Source organism: Marmota monax, unplaced genomic scaffold (assembly GCF_021218885.2).
Source record: "Marmota monax isolate L192 unplaced genomic scaffold, Marmota_monax_Labrador192_F-V1.1 WCK01_AAM20220418_F8-fsc00370, whole genome shotgun sequence".
Classification (NCBI taxonomy): Eukaryota; Metazoa; Chordata; class Mammalia; order Rodentia; family Sciuridae; genus Marmota; species Marmota monax.
In genome coordinates, this window is record NW_026693560.1 from 713,022 (window position 1) to 740,856 (window position 27,835).

At 63.2% G+C, this 27,835-nt stretch overlaps 1 protein-coding gene across 2 annotated transcripts in view; it reads left to right on the plus strand.

Annotated features, from left to right (window-relative positions):
* Fbln2 (fibulin 2) overlaps positions 1-25,709 on the plus strand; it is a 39,271-nt gene extending 13,562 nt beyond the window's left edge. Inside the window, exons 3-18 of one of the 2 annotated variants that reach the window (XM_046458732.2) lie at positions 3,791-3,899; positions 5,275-5,404; positions 8,001-8,178; positions 9,244-9,453; positions 10,007-10,120; positions 10,595-10,696; positions 12,581-12,721; positions 15,970-16,104; positions 17,525-17,662; positions 19,037-19,180; positions 19,300-19,428; positions 19,611-19,736; positions 20,541-20,657; positions 21,072-21,200; positions 23,803-23,926; positions 24,955-25,709. In XM_046458732.2, the coding sequence (XP_046314688.1) occupies positions 3,791-3,899; positions 5,275-5,404; positions 8,001-8,178; positions 9,244-9,453; positions 10,007-10,120; positions 10,595-10,696; positions 12,581-12,721; positions 15,970-16,104; positions 17,525-17,662; positions 19,037-19,180; positions 19,300-19,428; positions 19,611-19,736; positions 20,541-20,657; positions 21,072-21,200; positions 23,803-23,926; positions 24,955-25,312 (2,384 nt within the window). In that variant the 3' untranslated portion in view covers positions 25,313-25,709. The remainder of the gene's footprint in view (positions 1-3,790; positions 3,900-5,274; positions 5,405-8,000; positions 8,179-9,243; positions 9,454-10,006; positions 10,121-10,594; positions 10,697-12,580; positions 12,722-15,969; positions 16,105-17,524; positions 17,663-19,036; positions 19,181-19,299; positions 19,429-19,610; positions 19,737-20,540; positions 20,658-21,071; positions 21,201-23,802; positions 23,927-24,954) is intronic. The other variant, XM_046458733.2, reaches the window with a different exon arrangement.
* The last annotated feature ends 2,126 nt before the right edge of the window (positions 25,710-27,835 follow it).

Genomic DNA, 27,835 nt, shown 5'->3' on the forward strand with positions numbered 1-27,835 from the left:
CACAGTCCGGGCCAGCTTGGGAGGCTGAGGTAGGAGGATCACAACTTGGAGGCCAGCTTCAGCCACTTAGTCAGGCCCTGTCTCTAAATAAAATATAAAAAAGGGCTGGGATGTGGCTCCGTGGTCAGCATCCCGGGGTTCCATCTCTGGTACCAAAAACACAAAAGAGGGTGCTCACAAAGGGCTCCCTCCTAGAGCCGGGTTCTCGTGAGGAAGAAGGCGCGTCAGGCACAGGCCAGGACTCTGTGTGGTGGCCTCTGCCCTCCGTGGCTGTCCTCGGCTGCGATGGCTCCTGGACTCAGCTAGGCCGGGCAGCCAGCCTTCCAGCGCCTCAGCCCCAGGCTGTGTTGTGGGCCCGGGGCAGCTTCTGCCAGCACCTCCTAGCTGGGCCAGGCTTGGGTGGCCTCTGAGTCCTTTGTCCTGAGGACTTGATGCTTCCAGGAGAGCTGTGCATCTGGCTAAGGTCAGTGCTCCCGGGCTGGGGCCTCGGTCCTCTCCTTGACTGCGGTTCCCATGCTGGCTGGGAAGCCTGGCTTGGGGGGGCCCGGGGGTGGCCCCAGAGGCTGAGTTCCTGTTCTCCTGCTCCTGGCTGTGTGACCTCAGGCAAGCGACTCACCCTCTCTGAGCCTCATTTTCTGCATCTGTCAGATGTGGGGTTGGTCCCAGGGTTGGGGAGCTGAGGTGTTCTGCAGCACAGAGCAGCCGCCCAGGGCTGTAGTCCCGTCTGTCCCCTGCTCCTGGGGTCCAGGGTGGGAGGGGCGGTGGATGCGTGTTTTGGTTTCAGTGAATGAACACGCGTGTCTTCAGCTGGCCGGGGACCGTCCCCTCTGGTGAAAGAGCCAAGGACAGGCCTGCTGGGGCAGGGCGTGTGTGGGGTGTTCACTGCCCACTTTCCGTCCCCGCCCCTGTTTGTCACTCCAGCTGGGCCAGATGTGCAGCCAGTGTCCTCTCGGGGGAAGGTGCTCATGCGCAGTCTCCGCCCTGCCCCCGGAGCCAGCAGACGCCCAAACCGAGAGCCCTTCCCCTGGCCTAGCAGCCGCGCCGTGGGCGGCCGTCCGGTGACCGGAGGAGGACCGCTGGCCTGCGCCCGTCTGCAGCCGGCTCCCTCCTGCCGGGTGGGGCGTGGGGTGCGGCCTGTGCCTGGGCTCGTTCTTGGACGTGCCCCGTCCCCTGAGCTTCAGGGACACCCTGCACCCGAAGAGGGGGACGGCACTGTGACAGCCAGCATATGGTCAGGGTGACTGAGGCCCAGAGAGCTGCGGGGAATTGTCCGAGGTCCCTGAGGCCCATGAAGGGAGATGCCTGGTGGCCACCAGGGCCCTTGTCCTGGGTCCTTCCCACCCTCCGGTGGGCCCCGTGGCCCCTGCCAGGAGACATGTCCTCATTGTCCAGATCGCGGTCCCGGGACTCCTGCAGATGGCTGGCTCTTGATGGGGGGTCAGGGCTGGTGGGACCCAGGCCTCCGTCCTGGCGTGGAGTCAGGGAGGCTATGGATCCGTGGGTGCCTGTGGCAAAGGGGAGCAGAAGGGGCAGGGTCTGGCTGTGGTACTCCTGCTCCCGGGCCACTAAGGTGGGGCTGGGTGATCTCGTCCTGCTCCAGGTCCCTGCCCTCCAGCCTGTCGCACACGCTCAGGGGTTGGCCCTGGAGCGTGGGGGCCCAGCCCAGCCCCGAATGTGGATTGTCTGCAGGTACGGTGGCCCACACCTGTCACCCCAGGGGCTCTGGAGGCTGAGGCGGGAGGATCGCAAGTTAGGAGGCCAGCCTCAGCAACTTGAGGCCCTGAGCAACTCAGGGAGACCCTGTCTCTAAATAAAATCCAGCATAGGGCTGAGGACGGGGCTCAGGGGTCAAGAGCCCCTGGGTTCAATCCCCGGTGACAAGAAACACAGCAGAACTTTGGATTTGCTGAGGGAAGCTGGAATCGGGAGTTTCATGTAAAAGCTTCCAACTTGATAAATATTGGCAGATAATCCAAATCGTTTTTTAAACACTCAGCAGTCACAGGCTCGCTGCTGCGACCTGTTCTTTCCCGCCCCTGGTTACGAGCGGAGGCCGGGGGCCAGGTAGGGAGCTGCCCAGGGCTCTGCAGGCCTGACTCGAGCCGGCTCCCCGCCAGTGGCCCCTCCTGGCTGAGTCGGGGCTGGGAAGGAGCCTCAGGAAGGGACTGTGTGTCGGGTCAGCGTGGGGCCGGGGGCACAGGGCAGGAGAGCGGGGTCTCAGGGCTCCGAGCCTGCAGGGACCCGGGTGCGGCCCCCCCTGCGCAGACAGGGCTGAGCCTGGCCGAGGGACCATCTGGAATGAGGAGCAGCTCCGGTCGGTGGCCATGGGGACCAGGGTGAGGGCCTCGGGAGCTGGCTCCCTCCTGGGTGTGTCCCTGGTGGGGGCTGGGGGTGGGGGCTGTGGCTCGGAGAGGCCCGTGGGCAGTTGCTCTGCTTTGGGTTGCAAATGTCCCCCCAGAAGCCTGAGTGAAAGCCCAGCCCGTGGGAGGTGGGGGAGCCTCAGGGTGGCCTTGAGGTACCCGGGGCTTGTCCTCAAAGGGAATCGGGCGGTGCCCACCTGGTCCTCTCTTCCCTGCCACCCCCACGAGGCGAGCACTTTTCCCGAGCTCCTACTGTGACGTGCCACCACAGGTCAAAGCCACAGGGCCAGCCGGTCGTGGACCGCAGACTCCCCAACTCTGAGCCAGAGTAAACCTTTTTGCTTCGTAAGCCGCTTGTCTCGGCTCGTCTGTCACAGTGACTGAAAACTGACCAAGCAGCACAGCTCTGGGCGGGAGGGAAGCAGAGCCCAGGGCAGCTCTGAGTCCATCCCTCCCACCAAGGTGACCCCAACTGGCAGCTGGGAGTGAGGGGGTGGGAGTGTGGGGGCAGGGGATAGTCTCCCATTCCTCATCCCCCACCATCTGGCCCCTGGAGCTCTGTGCGTGGGGACTGGATGGAGGCTGTTCTGTGGAAGGGGAGACGCTCCTCGGGAACCTCTGCTTCCCTCTTTTTCGCAGCATCTGTCCCTCATTGGCCGCAGGCACCTCAAGCCTACGCGTGACATTCTTTTCCTGTTAGTACCAGGGATGGAGCCCAGGGGTGCTGAACCCCTGAGCCCCGTCCCCAGCCCTCTTTAGATTTTACTTAGAGACTAGGTCTTGCTTGTTGAGTTGCTGAGGCTGGCCTCCAACTTGGGATCCTCCTACCTCAGCCTCCCAAGCTCCTGGGAGGACAGGCATGGGGCCCTGCACACGTGTGTTTCTTTGATGGTGATTTCTTGTCAGCTGTAGAGATCTTAGAGGTGGCTTCGCCTGTCCTTCCGTCCGTGGCGCTGGGCTATGCAAGTCTTTGTTCTGTAGGCAGTGAAGGTGGCAGTAGCTGGTCCACCCAGTTGTCTCAACCAAGGCCTTCATGCACACACCTTTTGTCCATCTAGTCCTGTGCTGGGGACGGAGCCTGGGCCTCACAGGTGCCGGGCACACGCTCACGCTGAGCCCCTCCATTGCTGCCCCTCAGGTTGAGAGCTGGAGACTTTGTGGCCTGCTGGTTCCTTTGGGGACAGCTCTAGGGAAGACTCGTGGGGCTGGGCCCAGGAAGCGTCACTCGGACCCCTCTGAGCCTGGGTGACCTCGTCAGTTACTGTCTGTGTCCCTCCCAACCCCGCGGGGGCACCCAACCCAGGCCATTCTGCAGAGACGACGGTGACGCCGAGCTGCCAGTGGGCACCGTGCCCCCCACCTGGGGGCAGGTCTGGCCAGTGGCCAGCCGCCCGCGCTGTGCGTGGTGACTGTGTCCTGGCCATCCCCAGGGTCCACCCGGGAGCTGGTGGAGACGTGCTGTGCGGCCGGGCAGCAGTGGGCCATCCTCAGGGACGAATGCACAGGGATCCCCGAGGGCACCGAGGGCGACGTCTGCAGGTGAGCCGTCCCCGTCCCCTGCTCCACGCCGCTGGCGGGTGGTGCTCCCTGACCTGGGGCTGCAGGGGCGTCGTGACAAAAGTGCCAGAGAAGAAACAGCAGAAGGGACGGGAGGGTGACCTTGGCTCAGGTCTCTGAGGTCCCGTCCTGGTTGGCGCCTGGCGGGCACATGGTAGCATGGAGCCCACAGCCTGGTACCCAGGAGCCAGGGACGGAGTGGGCAAGGGTTGGTCCCACGGGCACAGCCCCCAGGGCCCACTCTTCAGCTGGACCCACCTCCTGCGTGTCTACCACCTTCCAAGAGTCCACTAGAGTGATGAGTCCCCCCAGGCACCCTGGCGCACACCTGCCATCCCAGTGGCTCGGGAGGCTGAGGCAGGAGGATCACGAGTTGGAGGCCAGCCTCAGCAACTCAGTGAGACCCTGTCTCTAAATATGGTGCACAGAGGGCTGGGGGTCGAGGGTCTTGGGTTCCATCCTGGTGGCCAAAAAAATGTCATGGCACTTCGCTGGCTGAGCCCACTGAGTCAGTCCCCATGATCCAGTCACCTCCTGCTGACGGCCACCTCTGAACACTACTCCCTTGGGGACCCTGCAGCCCCGATGTAGAAGCAGCCCCAGGAGTTCTCTGTCCTCAGCCTCCCTGGGGTCTCCAGTGGCTTGACCTCGCCCCGCCCCTGGGACCCCTGCTGCTTCCCAGCCAGTGCCCCCTGCCAGGCCCAGGGAAGGTCGGCAGAGCTCTCTGTCGCATAGAAGCCGTCTCTTCCAGCCGACTCCTTTTTCTGGACAAGGAAGGCAGGGCTCAGAGAGGTCGCTCCATCCACCTGAGCCCCACAGCTCGCTGCCAGCCCGGCCAAGAGCAGGCCCTGTGTTCTGGTGTCCAGCCCCCTGTCCTCTCTGCCGTCCCGTCAGTTTGGGGGCATGGAGGGTCAGAGTTGGAACCTAGCTGTCCTGGTGGCCACTGTGCTACAGCCTCATCCGCTGGGGACGCTGCACCTGCTGGTTTGTCTGTGCCCCTCGGCCTGGTCCTCCGTGGTCAGGAACGTGCAGCCTCGAGTCCAGCTGGACACAGACCCAGTGTTTGTGTTCAAGCCAAGGGGACACGGGGCCGCGGAGCTGCACACAGGTCCGTCCTCTGAGACCCTCCACCTCCCCTCTGTGTTTTTGGTACTTATTTAGAGACAGGGCCTCACTGAGTTGCTGAGGCTGGCCTCCAACTCACGATCCTCCTGCCTCAGCCTCCTGAGCCCTGGGATGACGGGTGTGCCCACCGTGCCCGGCTGCTACTTTCCGTCTGTGAAATGGGGACTGTCACCCCCCGAGAGGGTCCCTGGGAGAACAGGAGCCGGCCGCGGCTGAGCCACCTCTCTTGCAGGACGGCCCAGAGATACTGCTGCACGTCCTACCTGAAGGAGAAGAGCTGCCTGGCCGGCGTCCTGGTGGCCAAGGAGGGCGGGCCCTGTGGGGCCGAGGACAATGACACCTGTGGCGTCTCCCTGTACAAGGCAAGCCCGGGGGCGGGGGCAGGGACGGCCAGGACGGGTGGACTCCAGGGCCGGGCAGCCCCCCTCTGCAGGGTTCCTTGTTGGGGCTCATTTGGGGTCGGGGGACCTGCCACCCGCCCAGAAAGTCCCACCAGCAGCTGCGTTGGCCATCGGTCCATAGGTTCTTGAGCATGGGCTGCCTCGGGGCTGGGCATGTGGCAGTGAGCCTGGGGGGCCCCCTGCCCTGGGGGCCGTGGTCAGGCTGGTGGGTGGCATGGGGGTCTTTCTGGGGGCAGGGAGCAGCAGGTGCCAAGGCCCTGTGGTGGGATGTGGGTCATGTGGCCCGGGCGTGGCTGAGAGGAGCCAGCAAACCAAGGGTGGCCGCGGTTGAGGTTGAGAGGTGACCAAGCAGGTCCCGTCCGTCCGTCGCTGGCGGGACTGTGGCGCTGCTGTGAAGGGACGGGACGCTGGGGGATTTTTGAGGGCCATGACCGGGATCCCTGTGGGGACCGTTGTGAATGGTTGTCTCATGTGAATGGGTGGTGGGTACAGATGGGGTCAGAGCCCACCAGGGCGGTGACAGGGCAGAGGGAGGGGAAGGTGCACAGGGGTGGGGTGGGGTCCTCAGCCTGATTGGGGCACATTCATGTTGTCACGTGGCTGTCCCCACCCTCCCTCTGTAGGACTCCTTCATCTTCCCGCATGGAGACTGTGTCCACTCAACACCAGCCCCTGCCCCTCCCAGCCCCTGGTCCCCATCCTGCTCTGTGAATTGGCTTATTCTGGGACCTTGTACAGTGTCAGGGCCTCATGGTGCCATCCTCCTGAGATGGGCTCACCGACCTCAGCCTCTATCCACGTGATAGCGTAGGTCAGGATTCCCTTCCTTTTTAAAGGCTGTATAGTACTCCACTCTCTGCCTGGATTATATTTTCTTGGTCCATCCACCCTTCAGTGACCACGTGGTGCCTTTTGCTCTTGGCTCTTGTGAGATACAGTGCCATTTGTGTCCGTGGGCACTCGAAGATCCCCTCTGTTCTCTGTACTGCTACTTAGATGGCCTGGGGGCCAGGCCTAGCTGCAGGGGAGGCTGGGAAGGAGAGGTCGGCTGCCCACTGAACACGAGCAAGGAGGAGGTCGGGCTTGGTGTGGACCCTGAGGTGAGGGCAGAGGACCAGGGTGTCGGTCCCGAGTCAGAGGGGCCAAGAGGGAGGAACCGAAGACCCCCGTCTCTCAGGCTCCAGGTGGCACTGGGCAGAGGATTCCGACTGGGTCTTGTCACTCTGGGGTCACTACCCCAGAGCCTGCCGTGTGGCGAGGCAGGTCTGGAGTCCGTCTGCCCCTCGCCTCTGGGCTCAGTGCCTCTCGATGGCCGTGAGCACTGGGGACTTTGCGGGGCTGGGGACACACGGGTCTTTGGTCCATGGACGTCACGCGTCCGCGGCAGCGGCCAGCTCTGGTGGGCGGCAGACCGCCCCAGGCTTGGCTCAGGCAGGATCCGTCTCTCTGACTGTGCCCCGTCAGCGGCTCCTGGTTGGGCGGCCTCGGGTGGCTGCCCACAGGTGACCTGGGCTGCCCTTGATCTGAGGCTGCCCTCAGTTGCCTCTCCTCCTCCCAGGCCGGCGGGGCCCGTGCAGTGGCCGCATGCAGAGCCTTCTGTGGCCTCGGCTCAAACCGGAACACCGTCCTTCTGTCTCCACCTTTTGGCCAAAGCAAGTCCATGGGCACAACTAGGTGGTTGGAAACGCCTGCCTTCTGTCCTGTGCTGGGGCTGACCAGGGGTGCTGTCCGCTGAGCCACACCCCAGTCCTTCTTAACAATTCCTAAACATCGAGACAGGGTCTTGCTAACTTGTTGAGGCTGGCCTCCAACTTGCAATCCTCCTGCCTCAGCCTCCCGAGCCGCTGGGATCATGGGTGTGGGCCACTGCGCCCAGCTAACTTGCTTAGTAAGAGAAGCTGGAACAGCATGTGGCAAAGTCAGAAAATGCAGGAACAATTGGGGCTGTTATCACAACCACTCCACCATCACAGATTTAAAAACAGTGACACCAAGTTTCTTTTTGGGACTGACGGCCTGAGATGAGACAGAGCTACACGACAGCTTTAGGGACCAGGCTTCTGTTCTTAGCTCAGAGCTTCAATCTTCATGGCTCAGTATGGCTGCGAAAGCCCCAGCCATCACAAGTGCGCTCAAAGGAGAGCAAGAATATATACTTCTGAGTAGAGTCAGTCCCCAAAAGATCTCCTGAAAGCCCTGCCTGGTGACACTTGGAGAACTGCAGGGGCCTGGGAGACCAGTATCTGGCCCGACTAGGACTGCTGTGTCCTAGGGGACATGGGGGTCATGGGCAGGGCTGGTGGTGAGTTCATAGTTTTTTCTATAAAAGGCCATTTGTGGCTTATTTCAAAAAACTAGCCTGGCCCTGTCCTGCGCCACAGGACCCGGGGACAGGCGCCCCTGCCCTGGGGGAGGGCATGGGTGGGCGGAAGACAAGTTCGACTCCAGAGCCCCCTGCTCATTCTTGGGGTCCTGCCTGTGCCACGGGGCTCTGAGGCCGGGGAGGTGGACGGTCGTGGGGAACAGCAGGCGCTGATGGCCGTCCCCTGCCCTCCAGCAATGCTGCGACTGCTGTGGCCTGGGGCTCCGCGTGCGGGCCGAGGGCCAGCCCTGCGAGGCCATCCCCGGCCTGGGCTACCCCTGCAGCCACGCCATGCTGTCCTGCTGCGAGGGACAGGACCCGCTCGTGCCCGAGGTGCGCCGGCCCCCGGAGCCCGAGGCTGCGCCACGCAGAGGTGGGTGACGCCTGCCGGGCCGGGGCGCCTGTGGCCACTTGTCTGCTCGTCCATCCATCCAGAAATCTGTGTGTCCGTCCATCCATGTATCCATCCATGAATCTGTCCGTCCACCCATCCACAGATCTGTCCACCGTCCATCAACCCATCCATCTGTCCACCTGCATGTCTGTCCACCTATCTGTCCACCCAGGGCTCTGGCTGAGCACTGGCCTGAGGACCAGGTTCACCAGGGGTGGGGTCTGGGGTCCTCCCAGGGCCCAGCCCCGGGTCCTGGCGGGAGGGTGGAGGCCTGGGCTGCGGGCTGGGCCTCCCCAGCCTTAGAGGGCAGCTCCGCCCAGACCCTCGCCCACTCCCAGGCCTCCCTGTGCGGGGGGGGGCTGATCCCCTGCTGCAGCCACCGCAGACCTCACTGGTGGGTGGACAGGCACGGGGTCTCTGGACGGGTCAGACCTTGCGGGGAGCCAGGCCCACTGTCCCTGAGTCCAGAGGTGCTGAATCCATTCCAACCCCTGAGCAACCCCCCCCGGGTGACAGGCCCTGTCACTCACAGGGGACTGTGGGGGCACATGGACCAGCCCCCAGCCTTTCCTTCCTGTTGCTGGACGTGTCTGTTCATCTGCCCACCTGTGTGTCCACCCAGCCGTCCAGCCCTCCTCTGTCCCCGCATCCACAAACCACCCACACACCCATCCCTCCACTTATCTGCCCACCCATCCGTCCATTTCTTTTTCTTTAATTTTGGTTCTGGGGATTGAACCTAGGGCACCTGGTCCCCGAGCCCCGTCCCCAGCCCTATTTAGAGACAGGGTCTCACTGAGCTGCTTAGGCCTCACTTTTCCTGACGCTGGCCTCCAACTTCCGATCCTCCTGCCTCAGCCTCCCGAGCTGCTGGGATAACAGGCGTGGGCCACTGTTCCTGGCTTCCTTTCATTTCTTTCTCTCTCCATCCATCCGTCCCCCCTGCATCCATCCCCCACTCCCCCACCTCTCTGGTGTCCATCTGTATGGGCCGGCCACCCTCCCTCCGTCCTCACCATCTCTGACCGCTGACCTGCACCCCAGTTTCAGAGGAAGACCTGGCGAGCCAGGAGGCCCTGTCCCTGGGCCCAGAGGCGGAGATGGCCAACAGCCTGCCCGGCGATGACCAGGACGAGTGCCTGCTGCTGCCCGGGGAGCTGTGCCAGCACCTGTGCGTCAACACGGTGGGCTCCTACCGCTGCGCCTGCTTCCCCGGCTTTGCGCTGCAGGACGACGGCCGCACCTGCCGCCCAGGTAGGCCAGGCCCGGGCAGAGCGGCCTTCCTGGGAAGGGGCCTGGTCGTGCACACGTGGGAACCGGCAGGAGCTAGGGACCCCAGGCTTGGGGACTCGGGAGGCCGGCAGAAGGGGCTTCCTTCCGCAGGGGTCAGCCGCCTGCCCACTCTGGGGGATCTCGGTGGCCCCGGTGCAGACGGCCCCTTCCTGGCAGGGGTCCGGGGGGCGATTCCTTCTTTTCTGTTTGAGGAGGCACTATGGACTCGGCTCAGGGCCCTCGACCCCCGAGCCACGTCCCCAGCCCTGCTTTTTGTTGGTCTCACTAAGTTGCTGAGCACCTCGCTTTTGCTGAGGCTGGCCTCCAACTCCATCCTCCTGTCTCAGCCTCCCCAGCTGCTGGGAGTTCAGGCGTGGGCCACCGTGCCTGGTGGTCCATGGATTTTCACTCAGATAATCGCCTCCCGTCCTCCCCACCCCTGAGTTGGTGTCTCTGTGGTGGCCCTGGCCAAGGACGGCTGGTGCCTGTGAGTGCTGAGGCCCGGGGAAGACTGAGCCTGCTGCTGTCCTCACAGACGGAGAGTCCCCGCAGCAGGGGGCTGCCCAGGAGACCCCGCTGAACCCAGAGCCAGCCCAGGAGCCCCCCAACACTATCCCACTGCCCCGGCCGCAGCCCAACACCTGCAAAGGTGAGCAGGGGTGGTGTCCCCGGGGGTCCCGGGGCCACCAAGGTAGGTGCCAAGGGCTCCAGTGCTGGGCATGTGGCCCCCGCCTCAGCACCTGGCCCTGTCCTCTCACCGGGGACTTGGGGAGGGAGACTCAGGCCACCTCTCACCCGGTCATTCCTGGTGCCGGGAGTGTGTTCATGATCTCCCATTTGTAAGTCCATCCACCAGCCGCCCACCTGTCCACTCACCTGTCCGTCCACTCGTCTATCCACCTGCCCATCCACCCCCCCCACACACTGATCCGCCCGCCCATCCACCTGACCACCCACCTTCCCACCCGTCCGTCTGTCCACCCGTCCACTGTCCTCTGCCCTCTCTGGGCTTGTTTCTGTTTAACTCAGATCTGAGTCGGGAGGAGCCGCGTGGCGGGTAGGGGGTGGCAGGTGGTGGGAGGAGGGTGGCGGGCGGCACCTGATGTCCCTGTCCCCCCTGCAGACAACGGGCCGTGCCGGCAGGTGTGCCGCATGGTCGGGGGCATGGCCATGTGCTCCTGCTTCCCTGGCTACGCCATCATGGCGGACGGCGTGTCCTGCGAAGGTGAGGACCCGGCTGCTGCTGCCTGGGGAACCTGGGGGTCGCGGTGGGGGGCAGGCCACAGCCTCGCCGTGTCCATGAGGTCTGGCTCCTGGGACAGAGCCCCCTGGAGCCCTGAGACAGTCACTCTGTGTCACCGAGCCATGTGGGAGGTGCCCCCGGGTGGGCCCACGTCCTGCTCCTGAGGCCCAGGGCCAGCTCCTTCGCCCGTTCTCCTGGTGACTGCGGAGCCATGCTACGCAGCCTGGACATCATCCCCGTCCCCTGCGGCCCTGACCAGGGACTCCCCAGAGGTCCCGAGCTGCAGGTCTGGGTGGCCTGAGGATCCGCATTTCTCTCTTTTTGGTCCCAGGGGCTGAACTCGGGCCCCCCCAATCCCTGAGCCCTGTCCCCAGACCTGTTCTGGACACATAGGGCCTCCCTGAGCTGCTCAGGGCCTCTCTGTGGCTGTGGCTGAGGCTGTGGCTGAGGCTGAGGCTGGCTTCCAACTCACAATCCTCCTGCCTCAGCCCCCCGAGCTCTGGAATGACCCACCTGTGAGCCCCTGCACCCGGCTGAGGTCTTTGTGTTTCTCAGAGCGACCCTCGGGCCTGGCTCATGGACCACATCTCAGCTCGCCTGTCCTTGAGGGTCACCCCTGTCTGGGTGGCTATTAGTCTGTGGCCAGCAAGTACATCCACGTTCCCACTTGGGTAGAGATCAGAGGGACAGAGAGACCACATGCCCCATTGTCGTGTGGGTGGCATGCAGAGATGGCCCCATCCCTCCTGCTGTCCTAACAAGAACCTGCCCTGTGTCCACCTCTTCTGTGAGATGGGTTCCCATGTGGACCAAAAATACCCTGTGAGCACAGAGAGGGCAACAGATTGGCCTGAATCACACAGCATGGTGGTAGCATGCAGGTCTCTCTCTCCATGTGGGGACAGGTTTCAGGACCAGGTGATACTGTGTCCTCTGCTTCCTGTCCCCCCCAGACCCTGAGGGCCTGAGGAAGGCATTGCTCTTGGGTCAGGATTCCTTTGAGCCTGGCCCCCATGAGCAACCTGAGGCCCAGGGCCCAGCCCCACTCTGCCTCTGCTGGCCATGTGGACTGGTCAGTGTGCCCATGTCTGCAGGCCCCCTTGGTCCTCTGGAAGTAAGAGCTGAGGCCGGAGGCTGCAGGCAGCCTGCCCTGTGGAGATGTCCTCCCTCTTCGCTGTGTTCTCAATGATCAAATGAAGCCAGGCGCGTGGCCACGTCTGCCCACCCAGCCACTCAGGAGGCTGAGGCAGGAGGATGGCAAGGTGGAGGCCAGCCTCAGCAACAGTGGGGCCCTAGGCACCTCAGGGAGACCCTGTTTCAAATTAAAACACAAAGGAGGCGGGACGGGCTCTGGGCTCTGGTGACCCTGGGTCAATCCCTGGCACCAAAAAAAAAAAAAAGTGACTCTCCAACCGTGACAACCCCAAGGTTCTTGGAGCGTCTGCAGACGTGAGGTTTCTCCTGCATCTTGGTACGTCTGCCCAGCAGGGGCTCAGCCCTGCCGTGCCCACTGAGCTGCTCTGACCCTGGGCCCCTCTCCTGTCCCTGTGACCACCTGGCCCCCTGAGCACTGGGGGCTGCAGCCCCTTCTGTTACCAGGGCTGGGGCAGGTTCGCAGGGGGGGCAGGAGGCGGTGTCTGATCTGCCCTGCTGTGTGACTGTGGGTGGGCCGCCTGCCCTCTCTGAGCCTCACTTGCCATCTTGGGGCTCTGTGGACTCAGACTTGGGTCCAGGCTGAGCTGTCCCACGGACGGGCTGGGAGGCCCTGGACAGGTGGGTCCTGCCCCCCGGGTCTTGGCCCGAGGACCTGTGGCTGGCACCCGCGCTCTAACGGCCACTCTGTTTTCCTCCCGTGGCTGCGGCTAGACCAAGACGAGTGCCTGGCGGGCACTCACGATTGTGGCCGGCGACAGTTCTGTGTGAACACCCTGGGATCCTTCTCCTGTGTCAATCACACACTGCTCTGTGCCCAGGGCTTTATCCTCAACGCGCACAGGAAGTGCGTGGGTAAGCGCCAGGCCTCCCGCCGCCTGCTCACGGCCGCTCTGCTCCACGCGCCTGCCACGCGCTAAGGCCCCTCCGTGAGCTGTCCCCAGCCGGCACCCCCGCTCCGTCTCACGCCCTTGTCCTGGCCTCTTGTCCTGTCTTTCCTCGGGGAAGCCTCTTTGTCCAGCGACGTCCCAAGGAGTCAGAACACTCAGCAGAATGTGTCCCCAGGCTGGGTGGGTCGCTGCAGAGGGCATCAGGCACCGTGGGATCTGGAGGCAGTGGGGCAGCTGGGAGTTCCCGTCTCTGACTTTGGACAAGTCCCTTGCCTTTTCCCGGCCACAGTTTCCTAGTCTGTTACAGAGAAAGCTGCTTCCAGGTGGGGTGGTACACACCTGCCATCCTAGCTGCTCCGGAGGCTGAGGCAGGAGGATGGCAAGTTGGAGGCCAGCCTCAGCAACTTAGTGAGGCCCTAAGCAACTCAGGGAGACCCTGTCTCTAAATAAAGTAGAAAAGGGCTGGGATGTGGCTTGGGGGTTAAGCACCCTGGGTTCAATCCCTGGTACCAAATTAAAAAAAGTGGATCTTACGTTGATCTTCCTTTGATGACCACTGGACATGTACAGTCCAGAGCCTGGGTCTAGCTGTCCAGGTACTTGGGATGCATCTAGAATCTTCTCCAGAGGTTCATGACAGAGGCTGGGGTCCAGCTAATCTGGTTTTGTACCCCACCATTTGCTGGGTGACCCCGAGCAGTTCAGCTACCCTCTCTCAGCCTCTGTGGTGCCCAGTGGAGGAGGCAGGGCCTGGACCCAGTGCCCAGCCTGCGCAGGCCGCAGTGGCTGCTGGGTGATGGCGCTACGGCCTGTTCCTTGGTGCTGGTGTGGCCAGCGGCCAGGGCTCCGGGACTCTGTGGGTGGTGGGCCAAGGACACAGGAGCCCTTGGTTATCTACAGGGGATGGTCCCCAAATGGAGGTAGACGCAAAGGCGCAGCAGGGGACACAGGGGCTCAAGCTATAGCAGAGACATGGGCAGAGCAGCTGTTGTCGCTGGAGAGGGTGGAATCTGCCCGATCCCCCAGGGTGGACAGGCTCAGAACCGGGAAGCGTGTGCAGGCTGGGAGGAACGGCCCAGACGAAGGCCCAGAGGTAGGGTCTGCACAGAGGTCGCTCAGGGCCCGGGATAGGCCCCCATATTATGCCTTCTCCTTGCTTGGAGGCCATGTCCAGCCTGGAATGTCCCCTTTGTGACCCTCTGCTGCTGGGCAGACAGGCCCGGGGTGCTGGCTGAGTGACTTTCACAGACATGTTTGCCCCTGGCCTCCAGCCACGGGCAGAACATGTGCCCTCTTGAATCTGCTTGCCGGTGGCTGGCCATCCTCCTGTGCGGGTCGGGGCTGTGTGTGCGTCTGGGAAGGCAGATCCCACCGGGGCCTGTGGACGCCCTTCCCAGGATGCCCTCTTCCTGCCTGCCCCAGTGTGCGGGCTTCCAGGTGGCCTGGGAAAGAAGATCTTGTGCTCTTAGGGGTCCCCAGGCAGCCGGGAAACGGGTTTAAGAAATGAAATGCCAACGGTCCACTGAGCAAGGTTCAGGAGCACACCTCTGGCTGCCCGCCTGCTTCCTGCACCGCACACGTCCTGTCTGATCGTCTGAGTGTTCTTTATCACCCACAGGCCTGCCCCACACTCTGTCCATTACGTGCACGTCCATGACCGTCTCCCGGGGCTCCTGGGGTTCCTATGTTCCTCCGCAGGCGGGAGGGGAGGCTCAAGTCCTGCTTTTTGTACTTTATTACTCCTAAGACGTTAAACAAAATTGCTCCACCTCCTGGAGCAACATTCCCTCATCCGAGAGTGAGATAAGCACCCACCTCAGAACTGTGAGGTAGGCCAGGTGCAGGGGTGCACACCTGTCATCCCAACAGTTGGGGAGGCTGAGGCAGGAGGATCACAAGTTGGAGGCCAGCCTCAGCAATAAGCAAGGCCCTAAGCAACTCAGTGAGACCCTGTCTCTAAATAAAAGGGCCTGGGGATGGGGCTCTGGGGTTAAGCACCCTTGGGTCAATCTGGAACCAAAAAACTCTTTGAGTTCAGGTAAGAAGTGGGCTACAGCTGTGGTGTCGTGATTATTTTTCTTCAAATACATTACACAGAGGCAGTGAGCGCCCCAGCACTAGAGGCATGTGAGCCTGAGTGGGACGGTGTTGGCTGTCACCTTTGCCAGGGACTCCCCTGTGTCCTGCCCTCAGAGGACTGTCTAGTCCCCTGGGGCAGGTGCCCCAGGTGGGCTGGGCTGCAGGAAGTCGGGAGGTAGAAGAGGGCCGCTGCTGCTGCAATCCAGCCACCGTGGCTCACCTGTGATTCGGGGGGAGTCCCCTCACCCCACCCCCTGCTCCCCTAGTCCTCTTTAGTGTCTCCAGCTCCTTCCTGGACCCGCGGCCACCGGGCTCCCAGGCTCCCCTGCAGGCTGCTTCTCCAGCTGCCCCTGCAGGATGGCCACCGGTCACACGGCCCTTTCTTTCTTCCATCTTGTCTGTCAATGCATCTCATTTTTTCTGCCTCCTTTTTTTCTAGAATCTTCCAACTCCTCCTCCCACCTCCATGTGTGGTGCTCCCAGCCACCTCCGTCTCCTGCCTGGCTTGTCTTCAGCCCTAGTCCATTCTCCTCTGCAGCCAGGACACCCTCCCCCCTTCTGCGGAGAACCCTCCATGGCTCCCACCTACCCTCCATCTTCACTGGCTCAATCTTCTCTCCCCTGCAGCCACACCTCTGCCAGGGTCCTGACTGGTCCCGGCCCTCACACAGCTGGCCCCTCTGCCTGGACCATCAGTTTGGCTGTCTCTGTCACCTCTCCCAGGTTCTTGTCCACATGTCCCCTTCACTTCCTGCTGCACCGACCTCCCCACTCGTGTCCCCCTTCCTTTTCTCCATAACGCTGGTGACCACCCTCCTTGTCGTGTGCATTGATGTATCTGAGCGTCTGCTCCGTGAGGGTAGTCGTGTCTGTTCGTCTTGGTCGCTGACCTGTCCCTCTTGCCAAGAAGCGTGCTTGACACGTAGCTGGTGCCTAGTAAATCTTTGTTGAATGAAGGGAGTCTTGGATAAGGGGACATCAGCCATGTGCTCCTCTCTGGATGGTGAGTACCTCCAAGGGCAGGGCCTGGCGCTTCCTGCCTCCTGGTGGCCTGAGGTCCCCTGGTGGTGCTGGGCCTCTGGACCCAGAGCGCCCTGCAGGTCCTGACGGCCACCTCACGCACTCTCCCTGCAGACATCAACGAGTGTGTGACGGACCTTCATACGTGCAGCCGGGGCGAGCACTGCGTGAACACCCTGGGCTCCTTCCGCTGCTACAAGGCGCTCACCTGCGAGCCCGGCTTCGCCCTCAAGGACGGCGAGTGCACAGGTGAGAAGGGGCGGAGGCCGGCCTGCCGTGGGTATCCTCCCCAATCCCCGCCCGCCTCTGGCCATGCCCCTCCCCAAGCCTGGCCACGCCCCTCCCCAAGCCTGGTCACGCCCCTCCCCAAGCCTGGTCACGCCCCTCCCAGCACCAACTCCGCCCTCTGTGCCTGCTTGGCTCCTCCCTGGCCACGCCCTCGCCAGTTCCACCCACAACCCTAGCCATGCCCTTGACCAGACCCACCCCTACCAGATCCACCTCCTCCAGCCACGCCCCTGACCAGCCCTGCCCACAAACCCAGCCACGCCCCTGACCAGCCCCACCCACAGCCCCAGCCACGCCCCTGACCAGCCCCACCCATTCCAGCTACGTCCCTGACCAGCCCCAGCCCAGCTCCTTAGCCACACCCTCTCCAGCCACGCCCCTGAGCGGCCCCACCCACAACCCTAGCCACGCCCTGCCCTGGTCCGAGTGAATTGTCCTTCATTGTAAGTGTCCAGCTCTCACATCTGTTTCTTCCCCATGGAAAGACCTCACCTTCCAGTGTTGGGGGCAGAAGGGCAGAGGGTGGGGTCTGAGGACGGATGTGGGGAGGCCGCCCCCTGGAAGAGCACTTCTGTCCCTTTTACCAGAAAACTGGAGCCTTCTAAGGAGAGGCGGCGTTTCTCAACTGTCATTTCCCGAGCCGCGTCTGGGTGCCAGGGGTGGGGGTGAGGTGCAGTGTCCTCCTTCTGGCTGCGTGGGAGGGGACACGGGAACTAGGCGGAGATGGAGAGAGCAGAGTGGCTGTGGGCTGGGTGCTCCTGGGGTGGGGCGGCCCGAGGAGGCCCCTAGTGCAGGCGATGTCATCCTCGGGACTGAACAAAAGAAGAGCAGGAAGGGTGTTCCAGGCAGGGGGGCACTGTGGAGACAGGGAGGGTGGGATCCTGGCATGTTCGAGAAGAAAGACAGGCTCAGGGGTTGGGGCTTCTGTGTTACCAGTGCCGCCTCTGTGTGTGCGCAGTGCACGCGCTTGTCATCCCAGCAGCTCAGGAGGCTGAGGCAGGAGGATTGAAAGCTGGAGGCCAGCCTCAGCAACTTGGCAAGGCTCTAAGTGACTCAGTGAGATCCGGGCTGGGGACGGGGCTCAGTGGTCAAGCACCCCTGGGTTCAATCCCCGGTACCAAAAATAGAAAAGCATCCACGCAGGACCTCTCTTAGGGGTGTAAGCTGTTGTCACCATGTGCTCACGACAGTACCTGGAACCCCGGGGCAGCTCGGTAAATGAGCTCATGCCATCGCACTCTGGGGACACGGGCCACACTAGTGACAGGACTCTGCCAGCTTCCTGCAGCAACCTTTGAGCCATCCTGCATCCTGAGGGCAGGGCTGGGTGGGCTGGGTGCAGGGCAGGGGCTGCCCTTCACCCCGGGCCTCTGTGTGCCAGACGTGGACGAGTGTGCGACGGGCACCCACAACTGCCAGGCGGGCTTCTCGTGCCAGAACACCAGGGGCTCCTTCTACTGCCAGGTGCGGCAGCGCTGCATGGAGGGCTTCCTGCAGGACCCCGAGGGCAACTGCGTGGGTGAGTGGGCGTGGCTCAGCAGGGCCCCCTCCTCAGGCTCCTCTGGAGGTGTCCTCCAGCTCCCAGCGCTGTTATTTTGGGCACTGGGGATTGAACTAGGGACACTCGACCCTGAGCCCCGTCCCCAGTCCTGTTTCCTGTTTTATTTAGAGACAGGGTCTCCCTGAGTTGGTTAGGGCCTAAGTTGCTGAGGCTGGCCTCCAACTCGCGATCCTCCTGCCTCAGCCTCCCAAGCCCCTGGGATCACAGGTGTGCCCCACTGCAGCTGTCTGCTCCCAGCACTTTGAGACCAGGTGGACCCAGCTTGCGGCTCTGTCACAGCCTCTGTCTCCACCTGCAATGGGCATGCCCAGTGGCCAGCCCCAGGAGATGCTTGCAAAATGCTACCTGCCCTCCCCACCTCAGTCGCCTCACCTTGGCAGTTACTTGTCCTGTGGCCTCGGTTTACCCATTCTCGGGGTGGGACTGGAAGAATGCATATCACCTGGCCTGTGACATCTGATACGGTGACCTGGTACAGACACTGGTTTCACAGCACAGCCCCACGGAAAACTCAGGTCCCGGCATCGTGGTGCACTAATCCAGCAGCTCAGGAGGCTGAGATACGAGGCTGAAAGTTGGAGGCCAGCCTCAGCAACTCAGCCAGACCTGTGTCTAAATAAAAAACAAGATAGGGATGGGGGTGTGGCTCAGTGGTTGAGGGCCCTGGGTTCAATCCCCAGCACCAAAACACGACAAGTGCTAGTGAGACCTTCTAGAATGATCCCAAGGATTGAGAGCTACAGTTTGATGGATGCTGGGCCAGTTGTTGTCCCCAAGAGGTTCTGAGGGCCCACACTGCCCCCACCCATCATCGTCCCCTTCCAAGAAGCTGCGGGTCAGCCACAGGAGGTCCCAGCTCCCCAGAAGCTGTGGGCCTGCTCCCTCGGAGGTACAAGCTCAGCGTCTTGTATGAGGGACACTGAAGGCCACATTCAGTCTTGGGAATGAGCTGTGCAGAGGGACAGGGGAAGGACAGGTGCTGTGCAGAAGTCTGGTCTCCCTAGACTGGTCCCGAAGGTTGTCCCGTGGAGATGATATCAGGGCAGGGACTTCAGGGAGTACACAAGCCGGCTAGGGAAATATTAGAGGTCAGTGTAGGCCGGGAAACAGGCAGCGTGTGCAAAGGCCCTGTGGTGGGGCTGTGCCTGCATATTGTGGCTTCGTGGAGGACTGTGGGGCTGGGAGAAGGGGGTGCAGGCCAGGCTAGGCCCATGGGCCCCAAAGCCCTGTCCACCCCTGCCCTGGAGTCTGGGACCAGCCGCTTCCCAGTGCAGCCCTAGGCTCAGGGAAAGGCCCCTGCCAGGCTCCCTGTCACCCACCTCCCTTCTGCAGACATCAACGAGTGCACGTCGCTGCCGGAGCCCTGCCGCTCGGGCTTCAGCTGTGTCAACACCGTGGGCTCCTACACGTGCCAGAGGCACCCGCTGGTCTGCCGGCGCGGCTACCACGCCAACCAGGACGGGTCGGCCTGTGTGGGTAAGCCACCGGCCTCCCTGCCTCCTGGCCTCCAGGCCTCTGCCTGCCCGGGGTTCCCAGCCACAGGAGGCTGGCAGAAGGAGCGGGACTCAGCTGCTGCCCCCCGCTGTCCTCCCCAGACGTGGACGAGTGTGAGACGGGGCTGCACCACTGCGGGGACACACAGGTGTGCCACAACCTTCCCGGGTCCCACCGCTGCGACTGCAAGCCGGGCTTCCAGAGGGACGCCTTCAGCCGCTCCTGCATCGGTAGGTGGGGTGCAGTGGGTGCAGGCGCGCCCTCCGGGGTCCCTCGGGGTCCCCCAGGGTCCCCCGCAGCCAGGGTGGTGCCCGCCGCCCCTCCCGGAGGCCAGCCTTCCCCTGCCCCTCCTGTGCCCAGTGGGACCCGGGTGCAGGGTGGCCTCCCACGTCCGCTGCCGCTGTCCCCGCAGACGTGAACGAGTGCTGGGCCTCGCCGGGCCGCCTGTGCCAGCACACATGCGAGAACACGCTGGGCTCCTACCGCTGCGCCTGCGCCTCGGGCTTCCTGCTGGCCGCTGACGGCAGGCACTGCGAAGGTACCCACCCGCCTGGCCCCTGGCCGCCTGGGGACGCCCACCGTGCTGGGAGGGGCCCCCAGAACCCACCCCCGAGGGCCCCCAAGCCCCTAGGTCCCTGGTGGCCCATTTCCCTGGCTCTCCAGAAGCCCCAAGTGCCCGTGTTTATGGAGTCGGTTTGAACGGCCCTGGGTGGACTTCAACTCTCTCTTTTTTTTTTTAATAGGGTCATATCCTGAACCCCGTCCCCAGCCATTTTTATATATTATTTAGAGACAAGGTCTCCCTGAGTTGCCTAGGGTCTCACTAAGTAGCTGAGGCTGGCCTCCAACTTTCAGTCCTCCTGCCTCAGCCTCCCAGCCCCTGGGATCCCACAGGCACCACTGCACCGGGCTCCCTGCTACTTTTGACATAGTGATTGTTTGACTTGCTTGTCACTTTGCCCCTGTGCTCTTCTGTGTGTGCACGTGACCTTCCTGACTTGGGGACTTGTCTGTCTGGCTCATGGGTATGTCCCCAAGTACGCCCCATAGCAGGGACCTGGCAGCCCTTGTGGAGGCCTGTGTCAGCACCCAGGTGGCCACACCCCCAGAGCCGCGTGGGGGCAGCACCAGGCCCCCAAGCACTGACCTGACCTGTGACTACCCCACTGGGGGCAGCCCCCGCCCTGGCCCCGCCCCGCCCCTTGCCCCCGACTGGCTCCCTGTCCTCCTCCTGGCCTCTGGCTCTCCACTAGCCCCCAAAACGTGAGAACTGACCGTTTCTAAAGGTGAGGCTCCGGGACAGCCGACCCCAGCCTCACCGCCTGCCCCTGCCGCCCTGCAGATGTGAACGAGTGCGAGGCTGGGCGCTGCAGCCAGGAGTGCGCCAACATCTACGGCTCCTACCAGTGCTACTGCCGCCAGGGCTACCAGCTGGCCGAGGACGGGCACACCTGCACAGGTGGGACTCCCTCGCCCGTGGGCCGCCCTCACCCCGTGGGACTCCCTCACCTGGCGCCCCTCCCGAGGGCCGCCCTTGCCCGGGCTCCAGGCTCCCAGAGCACTGCTCCAGGGCTGGGCGCCCAGGGCCTGCAGCGGTCTGTCGTGAGGTCCATGTTCCAGTCCCAGCCCTTCAGTCCCCTGCCGTGGTGTCTTGGGGAACTGCTGGGCCACTCTGACCTCAGGCTCCTCCTCTGTAACCGGGAGACGCCCCGGCCTCTCTGGTGAAGGATGGAGTCAGATCTGGGACGGAGGCTGCGCAGTCCTCGGCTGCTGGGCACTTGCTCTGCAGCCCTGGCCGACTTTCTTCTGTTGCTGTCAGCGGCTGGGACCTGGGGTGGGCTGGGGTCACCAGGGCCCAACTTCTCCCTGGCAGACATTGACGAGTGCGCTCAGGGCGCGGGCATCCTCTGCACCTTCCGCTGTCTCAACGTGCCCGGGAGCTACCAGTGCGCGTGCCCGGACCAGGGCTACACCATGATGGCCAACGGGAGGACCTGCAAGGGTGAGCAGTGGCCCTGCCCTACGGGGCTCAGGGGCTCCAGGCAACACAGGGAGGCTTAGCGCACGAGCAGAGAAAGGCCTGCGCCACCAGGGTCATGTTAACTGAGGCCTAGGTTTAGGAGGAAGGAGGCAGGTCTTGGGGTACTCGATCCAGTTCAGAATCTCCCAGGCCTGGACTCAGCCTGGACCCCGGCCTGGAAATGGGACAGGGATCCCACGGGCTGGTTTTTTTTTTTTTTGTTTTTTTTTTAATACCAGGGATTAAACTCGGGGCCCTCGACCCCTGAGCCACACAGTCTCCCTGAGCTGCTTAGGGCCTCCCTTATTGCTGAGGCTGGCCTCCAACTTGTGATCCTCCTGACTCAGCCTCCCTAGCTGCTGGGATGACAGGCGTGGGCCACTGCACCCGCGACCCTGCCCATTTTTGACAGTAAAAACAAAGAACAGAAAGAATTGGAAGACACTTGGGTTTAGCCGTCTTGGAGTAGATGCTCCGGGAAGGTGGAGCCACGTCTCCCTTGCTCACCCCGCTAGAGCAATGCCCAGCACACAGTAGGTGCTCAACGAACATTTGATAGACAGCTGGATTGACAGACAGCTGGTGTCAGTGTACTTGGATACATTAGATTTCCTTCCATCTTTCCTTGTGCAAGCACACACACACACACACACAGTTGGCCCTTTGTGTCTGCAGGTTCTTCTTCCTCAGATTCAACCAAATGTGGGTTAAACGTATTAAAATTCGCCCGGCACAGTGGTGCACGCCTGGAATCCCATCCGATCGGGAGGCCGAGGCAGGAGGATCGCAAGTTGGAGGCCAGCCTTAGCAACTCAGCGAGACCCTGTCTCTAAATAAAACATAAACAGGGCTGGGGACGGGGCGCAGGGGTTAAATGTCTCTGGTTCAGTCCCCGGGGCCATAAAAAGCAAGGAAGTCAAGGCTTCCTGTGGGCCTGGTGAGGCCTTCCTTCTGCTCTGGACATGGCCATCTGCGCTGGCCCCGGGCAGAAGCTAAAGCAGCCCCGCATCCTGCCCTGCCCACGGCCAGGCACCTGGGTCCCCGGTGTGGGAGGCCCGGGGCAGAGGCCAAGGAGTGGAGGAGGGTCTGGCTTCCTGTGGTGACCGTGGCTGCCCAGCCTCAGCCACCCTGACCTGGCCTCAGGCCGTGCTCCTCGCACTTGGCTGGGGCAGCCGTGGGGCGGACGGATGCCCCGAGTCCTGCAGGAGCTCTGCTGGCCAGCAGCCCGGGACAGAGTGTCCAGAGCTAGGGGTTGGGGCTCGTCCTTGTTCCTGTGGCCTGGGCGGCCTGCGGGTTCCAAGGACACCGGTCCCTGCCTCCTGGGCTGCTCTGGGTGTCATGGGAAGGTCAGGGTGGACTCTGCAGGGAGGTCGTGGTCATCGTCACCACCTTGTCACCACTGCCACAAAGGGCTGGTGTTTTTCCTGGCACCTGAGGGCACCTGGGTTCCTTGTGTTTGGCCAGAGGCTGACCAGGGGGCTCCCCCGGGCCCCGCCCAGCCCTCTCTGCCTTACTGAGAGGCAGGGCCTCGCCCAGCCGTTCTGGCCTCACCAAGTGGCTGCGGCTGGATTTGAACTCGCGATCCTCCGGCCTTGGCCTCCCTAGCTGCTGGGCTGACTGGCTGCCCCACTGCCCAGTGGAGCCCGGATTTGATACCCTTGGAGCCCAGCCCCCTGCTGACACCGAGTGACGGCAGGGACTCTGTCCCCTGGATCTGAGCTGCCCACGCCCCAGGAGGCCAGGTCTGCTGGCAGAGATGGGGGTGGACTGAGCCAGGGCAAGCTCTCGGGTGTCACCGCGCAGCGCTCCAGGGGTCACCTGGGGCCTCCCGGGACTGTCCTTTCTGCACCAAGTGGCTGGGTGCCGGGGTCCGTCCATCTGTCTGTCTGTCTCACGCGCTGCTCCGAGCCTTTTCTGGGTTGGCGTGTCCGTGGGTCGGTCTGTCTGGGGCTGTGAGCTGCAGAGCCCTGAGTGGCTGTCCCCATGCCCCTGTGGGTGCCGCAGAGCCCGTGCGTGCGTGTGGTGGCTGTGTGTGCAAGGGCTGTGCACAGGCCGCATTCCTGGAGCATGAGTGTCCCGTCTGGCGGGGCCCTGGGCGGCTGCGCGTCCCCAGGCGGGGCCCTGCATGTGTCCAGAAGCACGTGGGGGGCGGCTGCCCTTGGCGGCCATTGGTCCTTCTGGGTGCCTGGGATGGGAGGGACAAGCAGCCCTGTCCTCCCAGAGCCCAGGCTGAGGAGGGGCGGGTGGAGGTGAGACAGCCATGCAGCAGCCTTGGTGTGTGTCAGAGGGTGACAGACGGTGACAATGGTTCAGGGACGAGCACGGGGTCGGCAGGGGGGACAGCATTGAGTCGCCTGGTGGGCCATCCTGCAGGAGGGACGTGGCACCCGAGGCCTGGGCGTGAGTGGGAGCCAGTGTGGGAAGATGCGGGGAAGCTGTCGTGACCGCTGCAACGGCATGTGCAAAGGCCCGGGGGTCAGGCCAGGCCGCTGGCTGTCCAGGTGTCCTGCAGGACCGTGGCCCCTGTGGTCTGTCTCAGGCTGGGTCCTGGGAGCCCCTCTCACTGTCCCTCCTGTCCCCTCAGACCTGGACGAATGTGCCCTGGGCACCCACAACTGCTCCGCAGCCGAGACTTGTTTCAACATCCAGGGTGGCTTCCGCTGCCTGCGCTTCACGTGTCCCCCCAACTACGTCCAAGTCTCCGAAATGTGAGTCCCCTGAGTCCTGGCCTTGCACCCCCAGCCCTGCGCTGATCCCGCATTGCCTGGCCAAGGGACAGGCCCTGCCGCGGTCACCTCCTGCCCCACGCCCCGACGCCGTGTCGCGTGCAAACGGAAACGGCTCTCACAGCGTGGAGCAGGGGACCCGGAGAAGCCCACGCCCCATGCCTCTGGCCCTGTGTCCCTCTCTTTGTCCCTATGTCTCTGTCTCTCTGTCCCTATTTCTCTATCTCTCTGTGTCTCTTTCTGTCTCTGTGTCTCTCTTTGTCTCTCTCTGTCCCTCTCTCTGTCTCTGTCTCTCTTTCTGTCCCTGTCACACATAAAGACAACACATGGTCTGTCTGCAGCCTGAGTGACAAAGGTACCCAATACTCCATACCCCGGGTGACAGAGGTCCACGGTCCCATTCTGTCTCTGGGGGCCAGAGCCGTGGCTGTGGCCTAGGCTCAGGGTCTCCTGGGGCTGCAGTGACCCCCTGGGGGCCGCGCTATCCCAGGGTTGGACGGCTCGAGTGGCTCCGGGCGGGAGGCCCGTGCGGAGCGCAAGCCGCTGTCCTCTTGGAAGTGACAGCACATGACCTGTGCCCCTGGCCACACAGCCTTGCACTGCCAGAGCGGGGTGGGGGGAAGGCCAAGCAGGACATGGCTGGCAGCAGGGGTCCCTAAGTGCGATGGGAAGAGGGAGCAAGCCGGGAGGAGAGGGGGAGAGCAGGAAGGAAGAGTGGCAAGAACAGGAGCCAGCCGGGCGGTGGCCACACTGCCGTCCCAGCAGCTGGGGAGGCTGAGGCAGGAGGATGGCAAGTTGGAGGCCAGCCTCAGCCACTTAGGCCCTGAGCAGCTCAGTGAGAGCCTGTCTGTAAATGAAAAGCAAACAGGGCTGGGGACGGCTGGGGTCGAGGGCTGGGGTTCCCTCCTGCTGCAAAAAAGGAGCCCCCCGCGAACCCCGCCCGGCTGCCTGCCCCGCGTCCTCCCGCGTCCTCCCTGACGCAGGCGCCGCTGGCCCGCCCCCGCCCGCAGGAGGTGTGAGCGCGCGCACTGCCCGGACCCCGCCGAGTGCCAGGCGTCCCCGGCGCGCATCACGCACCACCAGCTCAGCCTGCAGACGGGGCTGCTGGTGCCCGCGCACATCTTCCGCATCGGGCCCGCGCCGGCCTTCGCGGGGGACACCATCTCGCTGACCATCACCCGGGGCAACGAGGAGGGCTACTTCATCACGCGCCGCCTCAACGCCTACACGGGGGTGGTGACCCTGCAGCGCCCGGTGCTGGAGCCGCGCGACTTCGCCCTGGACGTGGAGATGAAGCTGTGGCGCCAGGGCTCGGTCACCACCTTCCTGGTCAAGATGCACATCTTCTTCACCACCCTGGGCCCCTGAGCCCTGCTGCCTGCGCCACCTGCCACCCCAGAGTCCGCCACTCGGTCTCCCGAGGTCCTGGCCTCTCCTGTGCCCGCCCGGCCCGGGAGGGGGGGAGCTTGTTATGGAGGCTCTCGGCCCACGGGGTGCAAGGTCAAGGTCACTGCGGTGCCCAGAGGGCAAGGCCCCGATGCTGGACCCTGACTGACTCACACCCCCCAATGACAGTGACCACTTGGGGCTGCTGGACTCAACTGGAGGGCCTGGCCCCAGAGCTGACATTCCATTTCCTGTTTCACTGTGATGAGTGCTGTCCCTTTTTTTTTTTAATCATTTTTAAAGTTTGTTTAATTATAAAAGTAGCCACGTTGTGAGGAACTGAGTAGCACGAAAGGATCATAAAGTTCGGAGTGACGTGTCCCTTGGTCCCTTCCTTTCTGTTGATCTCGACAGTGGGCTCTGGATGTCACTTGCTCCCCCAGCTGGCCCAAGCTGTTGGGTTGTGGATCAGGTTCTTTTTTGGGGGGGCGGTGGCTCCCAGGAATTAAGCCCAGGGAGCTTAACCCCTGAGCCCGGTCCCCAGGTCCCTAGCCCTTTTTAGTTTTTGTTTGAGACAGGGTCTCACTGAGTTTACCAGGGCCTTGCTATATTCCTAAGGCTGGCCTCCACCTGGAGATCCTCCTGCCTCAGCCTCCCGAGCCCCTGGGATGACAGGCGTGGGCCACTGCCCTTGAAAAGGTTTTGAGCCAGGGTGTGACACTGAGAACTCTTACATAAACATTGGCCTCCCAGTAAAGCTGTTGTCTGCAGAGGTTTTGTCCCCTGGCCCCGAAGACCTCGTCGCAGGAGGCATGCAGCCGCTCCCGGAGGTCTCCACCTGGGGATGGGGCGCTGGAAGTTCCGTCCCGTCCCGGTTCAGGATTTGAGCAACGGTCCCCTCTGCAGCTGCGCGGCTCCTTCCCGCAGCCCTGGGTTTGGGCACATCTGCGGGGCAATGGCGCCCCCTCGTGGCCACAGCGCCAGCCTGGCCGCTCTGCCGGGGCTCGGGGAGGGGTGGGCGGGCAGGTGGCTGCAGTAGCTCTTATTCCTGATGCCATCGTACATGTCTCAACCCGTGGAGAGCACCCCACCGAGAGTGAACCCCAGAGTGACGGGTGGCCTTTGGGTGGCCCTGTGTGATGTAGGCTCATCACTTGCAAAAGATGCGTCAGCCTGGGTGGGATGTTGGCGGGGAGAGGGGGGCGATGGCCTTCCATTAATGGAGCAGAGGGTACAGGGGAGCTTTTTCTGTACCTTCCACGCAATTTTGCCGTGCATCTAAAGTAGCTCTGAAAATGTTTATTGAAAACCGGGCGCCTTGGCGCACGCCTGTCAATCATCCCAGCAAATTGGGAGGCTGAGACAGGAGGATGCGAATTCAAAGCCAGCCTCCCTAACGCAGTGAGACTCTGTCTAAATAAAAAAATGTATATATAAAAGGCGGGGGCTCCGCGGCCTAGCGCCCCTGCCCTGGACAGTCACTGCAACGAGGAGGAACTCGCTGGGGGGCTGTGGAACCTCGGGGGACCGCGCCACGACGAGGGTCCTGGGCTCTCTGGAGGAGCCCTTTGGTGGCCCTGATGAAGCAGCAGGGCGGGTCGGGTGCAGTGTCGAGCTGTGAAAGTTTGGGGCAGCAGTGGGAGTTCCGGGGTGCAGAGTGCGGCGATCCGTGCAGAGTCCCAGCAGCCGAGGACCCTGAGCGCCCGCCTACCCGGCTGGAGGCGCCACCCCAGGTCCCAGCCACGGCCAGCGCGCAGCGACCCCTGGCGGCGGAGCGCGGGATCACTAGGGGCCGCGCAGGCGCAGAGCAGCGGGGAGGCTGCCCGGGCTGGACGGGAGCGGAGTGGGGTCGCGCTTGGGAAGGAACATCGGGCGACATCTGCTACGCCGTGTCATGTGTCGTATTGGGAACCCCTCTTAGCGCTTTGCCGGCCACCATCGGCATCTACTGGCGCTCGGGAAGGTGCAGGCGACGAGGCGGTCCCTGGGGCCTCCGGTGGGGACGTCGCACTGTCCAGATGGGTCTGCTGACCACAGGACGTGTGGATCTAGACACCCAAGTGACAAATAGGCGCCACTCGGAGTCAGGCCGGGGCGGCAGGGTGACGTGCTCCTCCAAGCCCGTGGTGGGGACTGCTGCTTCGTGGCCAAGGGTACATGGGGACAGGAGCGTGGGGACACGCGGGAGCCTAGCAGGTGGCGGGGAGAGCCTAGCAGGTGCGCCCACCCTTCGGTTCTGTGTCCAGCCTGGTCCTTCTGGCCCTGGGGGGACACCTTGCCCAGGGTCCCTGGGGATGGCCAGCCTTCGGGACCCTCTGCTTGCCTCCTGGGAGGTGACCGTGCTCAGCCGATGGCGTGGCCTTCTTGCCTGCCTTCCTGACCTCCCCATTTTACAGATGCGGAAACAGAGGCCCAGAGAGGTTGACTGTTCCTCTCAGGGCAGCTCAGCTTCCTTATCTGCCAGGTCAGCAGGTGACAGGAGTGTCTGCAGCCGGGCTGGCAGGG